General features: G+C 44.6%; 1 protein-coding gene across 1 annotated transcript in view; it reads left to right on the forward strand.

Moving 5' to 3' along the window:
• LOC122542962 (calcium-activated potassium channel subunit alpha-1-like) overlaps nucleotides 1-11,823 on the forward strand; it is a 108,174-nt gene that overhangs the window by 71,572 nt on the left and 24,779 nt on the right. The window contains exon 21 of the mRNA XM_043681103.1: nucleotides 10,380-10,473. Within this exon, the coding sequence (XP_043537038.1) occupies nucleotides 10,380-10,473 (94 nt within the window). The remainder of the gene's footprint in view (nucleotides 1-10,379; nucleotides 10,474-11,823) is intronic.

Genomic DNA, 11,823 nt, shown 5'->3' on the forward strand with positions numbered 1-11,823 from the left:
CAAATACATTACTTGAGAAACAACTTGATAACTACTTATCCACAAGCCTAAATCTCACTATTCTAAAACATTACATGTTTGAAAAAGTTAATGGCAATTGTAAGTAAGAAAAAACAAATCACCTGACAATTACTTATCAATCAGGTCTGTCCAAAGGTTTGTGATGTGACAAAGTGCAGCTGCCATGATAGCCCCCAGGTTATGCATCAAGCAGTTATGGTGACTGTGCTGACTTCTCCCCTGAATCTTCCTTGGTCACTTCTTATCAGTGCCCTGCCTTAATTCTGAGTCTGCCTACAGCACATGGACTGCAGCTCCACCTTCTCAAGGCAACTGGGAATGCACAATTAATCCTGGACCAGCCAATAATGCCCACATCCCATTAATAAATAATAAAAAGCATGGTACAGCTCAGGAAGGAGGCCATTCAGGCCATCAAGTTTGTCCTTGTTGTTTCAACAAGAAAGCAGTTTCATGATCTGTTAGAATTTTAAACACCTCCATTCCACTGCCACGGTGGCTCAGTAGTTAGCACTCCTGCCTCACAGTGCTAAGGACCCGGGTTCGATTCCAGCCTCAGGCGACTGTCTGTGTGGAGTTTCCACATTCTACCAGCGTGTGGATGGGTTTCCTCCCACAATCCAAAGATGTGCACGTTAGGATGGGTTGGCCATGCTAAATTGCCCATAGTGTTCAGGGATGTAGGTTAGGTGGATTAGTCAGGGTGGATGGTTAGGTGGATTAGTCAGGTTAGGGGTAAATTGGTCTAGGTGGGTGCTCTTCAGAAGGTTGGTGTAGGCCAAATGGCCTGCTTGCACACTGTAAAAAAGGGGGTGGCACAGTGACTCAGTGGTTAGCACTACTGCCTCACAACGCCAGGGACCCAGGTTCAATTGCAGCCTTGTGTGACTGTGGGGAGTTAGCACATTCTCCCCGTGTCTGCATGGGCTTCCTCCCACAATCCAAAGTTGTGCAGATTTGGTGAATTGGCTGTGCTAAATTGCCCACAGTGTTCAGGGATGTGTAGGTTAGGTGCATGAGTCAGGGGTAAATATAGGGGAATGGGTTTGGGTGGGATACTCTTTGGAGGGTCAGTGTGGACCTGTTGGGCCGAAGGCCTGTTTTCACACTGTAGGGATTCTAATTTCTTTCTCAGTCTGCTCTAAGGAGATCAAGCCCAGTTTCCCACTTTTTCTATTCAGTTCCTTGAGTATGTTCAGCTAATCAGTTCGATCAGAAACCCACATGCAAGAGACTTGGACTGTGTTGGCCTTTACATGAAGGAGCCTTTGATGGTTATTATGAAAGTAATCAAGACCAACCGAGTGAGGTATAATTTGGCCAGTGATTGGAAGGAGCCAAGTGCAGTATCAGAACCTGTGGTTTAAGTCCTTGTCCTGGAAACAACATCCCATCAGCAGAGATATTTGATCTATCCCAACTCTTAATGCTTTTCTGCACATGAGTCAAGTGTAGGCAATTCTACCTCAGTGGATGGAGAATCCCAAATCACAGCCTCAGCTTCCATTTCATTTGGATTCTGATCAACATATTCACATCATACTCAGCTTGTGGAGAAAACTAGATCAGGCTGCTTTAGATTATAGTAGGCTTTTGTACTAGAGTTGTACTCTTCCCGGAGTAGGTCATGTAAGCTGAGAATAGAACTGTCATGATTAACATCTCAAACAGCTTGATTCGATCACTCCTCAACTAATATGTCCAGCCTGAAAATGTGTTGCTGGAAAAGCGCAGCAGGTCAGGCAGCATCCAGGGAACAGGAGAATCGACGTTTCGGGCATAAGCCCTTCTTCAGAAGAAGGGCTTATGCCCGAAACGTCGATTCTCCTGTTCCCTGGATGCTGCGCTTTTCCAGCAACACATTTTCAGCTCTGATCTCCAGCATCTGCAGACCTCACTTTCTCCTCTAATATGTCCAGCCTGCCAACCCTGGGGACACAAAAACATTTGAATCATATGCACAGAAGCAAGCAGTTGTGCCCATCCAGTTTGAGCCAGCTCTTCTGCCCGTCTAATCCAGTTTCTTTGTTCTCTTATTTATCAGTGGATTTCTTCAGTTTCAGAATCCAAAGCGACAAAAGTATCTTTGGCGCAGGTCTGGTGAGCAGGGTCATGAGTGTTTCTTCTAAACTTGGCAAAAGGCAGGATGACAGAAGCTCTGGTGATGAAGTGCTCTCGCACAAAGCATATTTCAGATGTCTCCTTCACTCCATCTCCTGGCTTAGCAGCTAGCTGTCTTCATCTTGACAGCTGCTCTGTACATGTTACCGGAGCCTTTTGGAAATGGATTGCCTGCTAATTGATTTGTGATACAGCAAATTACTCAAGAACTTTGATAAGACAACCTTGCTCGCCAGTTCAATGTTTTAATGTAGGTGCCCATTAATCACTGGCTGAAACATTAGCAGCTGATACACTTGAGTCCGTAACTTTTCTCTCCCTTCGCTACTTTGCATTGATTTTCCGTCATCCTGACTGGATCAGACATCAGCTGGAGTTCATTAAAATTTTAATCATCAATGACTCACAACGCTCCGATACTGTCAGCTTCCTTGTCCAACACATTACCATTTCACAAAGGTCTCCGGATTAGAATTCAAATCCACCCCTGGTCTCACTTGCCTCTCCATAAGCCCTATCAATCTGATTTTCTCCTCGACCTAAAGGAGAATGATCCCAGATTCCTCAGCCTCTCCATGTAACTGAAGACCATAATTCTTGTGAGAAAATTCAAGTTCATCTCCTTCGCATCTTCTCCAAGGACCTGACATTTCTAAAGTGTGCTGCCAAGAATTGGACTTGGCCAACTCATGAGCTGACCAGTGATTTACAAAGGCTGTGCTTGCCTTTAGTGGATACAATTAAAACAGTTTTCTCAAGCTATCCCAACAGCTTTACAAAGTTACTGTTTATATATGCAGGAAGTTGGAAGCAAGGAAAACTGATCAGACTGGATAGGCTGAATGCTAGGCCATGATCAGAACTGCCAACAAATAGTCAAAGATCCTGACACCCAATGACCCTTTCTTCACAAGATGATTTTGTTTGTTTACTGAATGCAAGGATTTGAGCAGCCTGACTTGAGCTGTTTCATTACCCAGAGCCTTCATTTAATTAAGCAAAGGGAAAGTCATGGGCCCAAAGCCAGCTCTGGAGATCAGAACTTGTCAGCATCCCTCCCGAGCCCTCTCATGGAAAGTTAATAATCTTAAAAACAGAAACACTCCTCTCTCCTTCAAAGGATGGAAGGTTAAATATAAATCTGGTTGAGGCATTAAGGGGGCAAGGTGGAGTTCAGCATCAAAACAAGCCCTGCTGGCTCACGCTCAAGAGATTTGTGACTAAGCAGCTGAACAAGGCTTGAAGTGAAGCAAGATCGCCTTCAAATTAGTGTTTCTGTGCACGTCAGACACTTGCACTTTGAAAACATTTCTTTGCCTCATTTAAGCTGGGCCTGCATCTCAATTATTGCTGTTGGTATCAGGCAGGAGTAACACCAGCTCTGTTTAGTCAACTGGGAAAATGTAAGCTTGTCATAATAAAGACCTTGTGCCAAAAATAACCATTTCCACGAAGTGGGGAAACAAATAGCAGCAGTGACTGTCTCTATGAGATCAAATTGACCTGACTGTAAACTCAGTGTAGATCTGAGATCAGAGGTCATCGAGTAACTGATCATGTGCTGTAAGATTCTAATGGAAAGGACTGACATCAGTCTGACCTAAAATATCATTCACTGAGAGCTATAGGCGAGAGGGCTGGTAGAGAGAGCCTTCTGAGACGATTTGCATCTTTCTAACTTTGGCCGCTTGAAAATCCCTGACTTCATTCATCCTTCCAGTTGTTTTCATGCCTTCAGCTGCTATTGCAGTGGGCTCAGTGTGATTGACATGCAGTGCTGATATCAATCCTGCTTCTACTGTTTTAATATAACTCATGAACAAGTTGATTAACCTTTCGATTGATAGCTCCTAAGCGATAATATCATAAAGGAAATGTACAAGTTTAAATTAAGACTTCATTTTTTGGTGAGTGGAGGGTGTGAGGTCACACTCCACTCCCCATCTGGTGCCCTCTGGTCTTGGTATTCCTGAAGTGTACCATTGGGCTTGGCGCACTCCCCCTCTAAGGGTGCCTGGGCACAGATATAACCATGGACATCTGTCAGGCAGTTGACTGTGTACAACAGCTCCCTTCACAGCATACTGCCTGGACCTGTTAAGGAATAGCTTGGTCAGGCCATGAAGAGGACCATTCCATTTCCCTACCCACTCCACATGATGTGTCTAAAGATCAGGACCAGGAGGCTTAAGAGCACCAGAGATTTAGAAGGACTCCTGTTAAATATTGAAGAAATGACTTAAGGTGACTGGCTCCTTGAGGCCTTAAAAATGTCAGGCCTTAATCAAGAGTTGCACAGAGCCGCTGGAGACCAGATCCCTAATGGTAAGGGTGAGGACACCCAGATAGAGCACTTTCCACCGGGGACTTCCACCATGACTAGACAGCACATGGATGCCACAGTGTATCTGGAGAGCGTACCAAGGTAAGGAAGTGAAGGGCGCATGAGTGGACTGGAAACCCCCCCATGCCAAACAGAAGGGCACAGATGGAGATTCTTCGAGCTGGTTCAAACTGTGTCATGGCTCCCGAAGGAAGGCTTCAGTGCCCAAGGCCAATGGTAAATTCTATCTGAACAGGGGTCAGTTCAATAAAAGCCCACGGACATCTCAGTTGTCTCAACACCATGAGTATCCTCGGGGCAAGCACCACTGTCTTGAGCCTCTGAATGTCTTTGGCCACGGCACTGTACACTGACCGACACACCAGCCACCCTGCTTTACATTTCATGCCAACAACAAGTTACCATTTAGATTTGTACAAAATAAATATTTACACTTGCTTACCCAACAACTGTGCTCTCTCAGTCCAAGATCATCCTCACCCTTCTCTGCACTGAACTTGATCAACATCTATCTGTCCACTCCACCAAGATATCAATGTCCTTCAGAAGTTCAACACTGCTCTTCTCATTATTTACAATTTTCCTGGGTTCACTGCCTTTGAATTTGTCCCCAACACACCAATATCTGGATCATTTATGTATATCAGGAAATTTACAGTTCCCAAAAACCTGGGGAATTCCAATAGAAACTCCCTCTAGCTCCAGAAACACCACTTTAGCATAATTCTGTGTCCCATACCACAGTTAATTTTGTATCCATATTGCTACTGTTTCTTTTATTCCACCTCCTATAACTTTCTTCATTGCAATGCAGCACAGTATTGAACACCTGCTGGAAGGCCAGATCAACAGCCTTCCCCTCTGATACCACTTCCAAAAATTCCAGCAAATTCATAAGGAACTACTTTAGCTTAACAAATCCTTCCAGACTCTTCTGAATCAACCCACAATTTTTCATGTGACTGTTCATTCTACACCAATTTATTCTTGAAGTTTATCCACAATTAAGGTCAAACTGAGTGGACTGTATTTGCTGTCTGACCTTTACAACCTTTGCTGAACAAGAAATACATCACCAGGGTATACCGTCTTTCAGAGGGCTCATGGAAAAGTATTGCCACAGGTTCAAAAGCAGACCAACACCTGACTGAAGTCACTAAGTCCGAGGGAAACTGCTGGCATCATAGTAATGCCACTAGACTAGTTAATCCAAACCCCAGATTAATGTTCTGGAGACACAAATTGTAATCCCATTTTTAAAAAATTCATTTGTGGAATGTGGGCGTTGCTGGCTGGACCAAAAGTTATTATCCTTGAGTTGTCCTTCTTCTTCCACTGCAGTCCACAGTTAACCCACAATGCCTTGAGGGAGAGAAATCCAAGATTTTGACCCAGCCACCCAGCATGGCACATGATGAAGTTTGAATTCATTTCAAAATTTGCAAGAGAAAGTTAACCTGATTGGCACCATGCAGCCACTGTCAGTTGTTGTGGAAATCCATCTGGTTCACTCAAGTCCTTTAGTGAAGGAAATCTGCCAGTTTTACTTGGTCAGGCCTACATGTGACTCCAGACCCACAACAACATGGATCTACCCTCATCTTATCTACTCTCTGGGCAATAAATTCTGACCTAGCCAGCAACAGTCATATCCCGTGAATAAATCACACAAAAGCAGGAGACTCGGAACCTTGGTAGTGACTTACTGCTTGCCTCGTGTCCCAGAAGAAGACATGTCATCTCTGGCTCCTGACAGTTTCCCTGATTGCCTGACTGGCTGGCTGACTTGGTGGAAGACTTACTGCATTGGGTGTAGCTCTTCACCCAATGCTTCTGTGATCAGGTCACAGGAGCCACAGACGCATTCTTACATCAGTGATGGTCAGCCACGCTGATGGTGAAGATATTGTTGTCACCCCTTGTTTCATTCTAAATTAATTATGAAGGAGGTGTGGAGACCACAGATATAACGTTATAAGGGCTCGCTTCCAATACAGAGAGGGAGAGATCAAATTAAGCACAGGCTGGGTGTAGGTATTGTATCAATCTCCAGTGTGTGGTCTTCCCCTGTTGGCAGAGTGGGGACCACTCTTCAATAGACACAGCAAAAGAAACAGAAACACACTCCTTCATAACCTTCCAATGGTCAATTGTTTCAGCTGTTCCTGGATATGGAAAGTGGGAAGTCAGGATCTTCAATGGAACTCAGCAGGTCAGGATTTTCTTCAAATGGCAGCTCACACCCTCAAACATCTACCCCTACCCTAGGATCTTGTAGTTCATTTCTCAGCCCCCCCATTTCAGATGGGAGCAGCAGCCAATAAAATCAATGGAACCAAAAATGAAGTCCACAAAGCATCCACCACTCCAAATTCAATCTCTCTCTTTCTCTCTCTCTCTGGACTCAGCAGCAGCAAAGGCAATAGTAGCTCTCAAGATGATACATTCCTTAGTCCTTCAGTAGTGACTGGAACCAGGGTCAGGTGGATCTTACTGAATGTGAGACACTTGATTGGGTTTGTTAACCTGGACCAATCAGGGAGCCCAGTCTGACAGATATAAACAGGATATACTCTCCCTCCAACTCTATTTTGATTTAATCCCTGCCCTCCCCTTCACTGTTTTTGATCACACAGCATTGCCCTTTGATGTGAAGGGCAGTGTTTGTCACTGGCCACCCGGGTGTTTTCCTATCTTCCTGCTGGTGGAATTTGAATAAAGATTCGTGCACTTTGTGTCTCACACCTGCACACACACACCATGGGTGCTGGGGATAAAATAAGCACTACCGCACTTAGGCGGTAGTGTGGGGGTTTAAAAAAAAAAATTAACAGAGGCCTCCCCCTCCAACTCTATATATAAAAAAATAAACAGGAGATTCAGAAGGTCTCTTCAGTCGAGGGACTGGCTTTGAGCTAGCTGGTCACAGCCCATGTACAGTGCACATGTAAATAAGGGTGAGTTGGTGACAGGATACTGGTACAGTTATTTCCCCTTTCCTCTCTCCTTCAAATCTAACAATAGTCAAAGGAGGTAGCAGCCCAGCAGAAAACAGCAATTAAAACAAAACTCACTCATCACTTCTTATAGCAGCTCCTCCCGAAGCTGAGATTCCTAGCCAGCAAGCAGTCAAGCATCAAAGTCCCTTTCTCTTCCCCCTGCAGTCAGTCAGCCAGCTAGTCAATAATCTGTATGTCAGCCAACCCGTGGTCCGATAAGGCTGAGAAGCAACCTTGCTCTCTTCTCTTCCCACAGCAGTAAGCAGAAAAAACAGACCCACAGGACAAAATTGTGCATTCAATCCTCCTTTCAACACTGAGTTTAAGAGCCTGTCTCATTATTACTGGTCAAGTAGAGGCCACTGGTGAGGCTTCATGGGAAGAGAGGTTTGTCTTATGTAAATATAAGTAGTTTATTGCATGATAGTAATTGGGCACAAATTACACTGACTATTTTGACATAATTTCTTAAAATTGTCAGGAGCCAAAGATGATACACAGTATTTGTCTCCATCTTGTGCTATACTGTCTGACTCACCATCAAAATACTTTGTCAAGTTGGGTGCAGCTTAGTGCAACTTTGACATGGACTCTTTCAGAAATATTACTTGATACAACAGCTGCCTGGATCTGAATTCTAGAATTTCCTTCTGATTAACCCTGCTCCATACTTTTCTCATCTCCTCTGAAATAGTTTGTGAAATCTATCTCTTTGAGCAAGCTTTTGTTCACCTGAACTTCTCTTGCCTTCACTGGTTTAGTGATACACAAGCAGGAGGCTGGAAGAACACAGCAAGCCAGGCAGGTTCAGGAGGTTGAGAAATCAACGTTTTGACTGTAACCCTTCTTCAGGACTCGGGGTGGGAGTAAGGGGAACTGCAGATAAAGGGGGGGAGGGGGTTTAGAACATAGAACATAGAAAAGTACAGCACAGAACAGGCCCTTTGGCCCACGATGTTGTGCCGAGGTTTAATCACAATGTAAAATCTAGTAACTTAACCTACGTACCCCTCAACTCACTGCTATCCATGTGCATGTCCAGCAGTCGCTTAAATGTCCCCAATGACTCTGCTTCCACCACCACAGCTGGCAACACATTCCATGAATTCACAACTCCCTGCATAAAGAACCTACCTCTGACGTCTCCTTTATACCTTCCTCCTAATATCTTCAAACTATGATTCCACTACTAGTCAATTCTGCCCTGGGGAAAAGTGTCTGGCTAATTGACTATCTATTCCTCTCATTATTTTGTACACCTCGATCAGGTCTCCTCCCTTCCTCCTTCTCTCCAGAGAGAAAGTCCGAGCTTATTCAACCTTTCTTCATAAGGCAAGCCCCCCAGTCCAGGCAGCATCCTGGTAAACCTTCTTTGCACCCTCTCCAAAAGCTCAGTATCTTTCCTATAGTAGGGCAACCAGAACTGGACACAATATTCCAAGTGTGGTCTCACCAGGGACTTGTAGAGCTGCAGCAAAATCTCGGGGCTCTTAAACTCAATCCCCCTGTTAATGAAAACTAAAACATCATGTGCTTTCTTAACAACCCTGTCCAGTTGTTTCTCCACTTTGAAGGATCTATGTACTTGAACATCAAGATCCCTCTGTTCCTCCACACTACCAAGAATCCTGTCTTTAATCCTATATTCAGTATTCGAGTTTGACGTTCCAAAATGCATTTATCCAGGCTGAACTCCATCTGCCATTTCTCAGCCCAGCTCTGCATCCTGTCTATGTCGCGCTGCAGCCTGCATTAGCCCTCTATACTATCGACGACACCTCCAACCTTTGTGTCATCTGCAAATTTACTAACCCACCCCTCAATCTCCTCATCCAAGTCATTTATAAAAACTACAAAGAGCAGAGGCCCAAGTACAGAGCCCTGCGGGTCACCACTCACCACAGACCAGCCAGCCAATTCTGAATCCAGGTAGCCAACTCTCCCTGCATCTCATATTTCCTGACTTTATGAATGAGCCTACTAGGTTCAGGTGGGCAGAGGGGCGGAGTGGTGAGGTAAGGATAGGTAAACACAGGTAGAGTGTACGGCCTGATTGGTCAATGGGAGGAATGAATCCGGTTGGTGGCTGGAAGGAAGGATCTATGAGAGGAATGAGGGAGGGGAAGAGGCTGGGAAGGGAGTCGGGGGATGGGAAGAGAGGTTATTTGAGTCCTACGGGGTGTAGGCTGTCCAGGCAGAAGATGAGGTGTTGTTCCTCCAATTCGCAATGTGGTGCATTGTGGCAATGGAGGAGGGCAACGATGGTCATGTCGGAGGAGTGGGAAGGGAAATTAAAATGGGCGGTGACTGGGAGGTCCAGTTGGCACTCCATCTGAGTGCCCATGGCCACCTCCGGGATTTGGATCAAATTCTGTCAGGAAATGTTTCCGTGAAGCACAGCAGCATTTTCTTCCATCTTGTAGACATTACTTAAATGCAAGTTGTTGTTGGATCAAATAAAGGGTGAGGATGCAGGACAATTGGATCACTCATGCAGATAATGAGTCAAATGATCTCCTTCTGGGTGTGTAATATTCTCAGCATACCACACCAAATTACCAGCCAAGATAAACACAGGAAGACAGGAAGGAGTACACAAGAATCCAGTGCCACAATCTTATTCTCTTCTACCCAATAAGCTTACATATCAAACTGCTAAAAGAGGCATTTGGCCACCTTGGCTACATTTTTATGCAACCGAATATTGTCGCTTATTTTTCTCTCCACATCCGTACCACTGGTTCACAAAGATGGTGAGTGTTAGCAGCTAAGTTCTCTAAAGGTAGGACACAATCCAGTGACTATACCTCAATGCCAAAGCTCATCTCCCTTCGTAATCTGAACATAGAGATAAGCGACATTTTATTCTTCCGATGTTGCATTTTTATTTACAGGATTGAAACAATGCTAAATAGAGAGAAGGTGAAATTGGATTCCACTGGCATGTTCCACTGGTGCCCACCAAAGGGCATCAATCAAGTCACACTGGTGGGTAATCGGATTTGCACTGCTGTTATCAAAAGAGCTGTAATATCAGTTTCTGTATCCTCTCTCAGTGTCTCCCACGGGTTTGGCTTCAATGCCAGGTGCTTGGGTCCTCCACCACAGTTCCAATCAAAAGATCTGTCAGAATCACTGCTCCATTAAGTTCCTGGCATGACATATGATCTTGGAACACAATCTCCTTGTGAAATGATAATCCCTGCCCCAATGGTAGGGATTTGTACAGAATTTACAGCACCAAAATCAGTCAGATGGTCCAAGTGTTCTGTGCCAGTTTTTATACTCCATATCCTGTCACCAACTTTCCTTAGCTCCCTCTATGTTTATACAACTTGCTTTTAAATGCTATTCACCTCAACCACTCCCTGTGGTCAGGAGTTCCACATTCTTACCACTTAGTGGATTTCTTTGCACCTAACATATTTTTCTAGCCTCTGGTTTTGGACTTGCCCACAAATTGAAACTTTTTTATGACTGAATAATGTCACATCAGGAAAGATTTGATCTCTGCTTGTTCTAGACTGTTCCATATAGCCTTCACTATTTTTGACAACACTATCCCAATTCACATAAAAACCATGTAATTCCTTCCATGTAGAGAAGCAAACGGATGAAAAACCTGGCCAATTTTGTCAATTCCTCTGCAACTCATCAAGGTGATGGGACTAATGCAGCTAACCACTGTGACAATGGGCCCCCAGTAATACCTATCCACTTATTAAAAAAAAGTGACTTCCAGCCGAGCCAGAAACAGCTGCTTTTGCATCTGTACGAATTCGGTGAATCGGTGTCCAGCACAGTAGCTTGGTTCAAAGGTTCATGGTGCTTGAGAAAAGAATGGCAACAGCACTGAAGGAGGCTATTTTACCCAATGAGCCCATATTGCCTTAGTGACTGTGGTTTTAACCCATTGTTCCTGCCTGACCCCATTAGCCTTGAACTGAAGCGTTTGAAAATGTAATTACACAACATCTACCGCACTTCCCTCATCAACTATTTTGGAACTCCTTCAAAAAGCATAGAACATAGAACAATACAGCACAGAACAGGCCCTTCGGCCCACGATGTTGTGCCAAACATTTGTCCTAGCTTAAGCACCTATCCATGTACCTATCCAATTGCCGCTTAAAGGTCACCAATGATTCTGACTCTGCCACTCCCACAGGCAGCGCATTCCATGCCCCCACCACTCTCTGGGTAAAGAACCTACCCCTGACATCCCCCCTATACCTTCCACCCTTCACCTTAAATATATGTCCCCTTGTAACACTCTGTTGTACCCGGGGAAAAAAGTTTCTGACTGTCTACTCTATCTAGTCCTCTGATCATCTTATA

Source organism: Chiloscyllium plagiosum, chromosome 42, assembly GCF_004010195.1.
Source record: "Chiloscyllium plagiosum isolate BGI_BamShark_2017 chromosome 42, ASM401019v2, whole genome shotgun sequence".
NCBI classification, from domain to species: Eukaryota; Metazoa; Chordata; class Chondrichthyes; order Orectolobiformes; family Hemiscylliidae; genus Chiloscyllium; species Chiloscyllium plagiosum.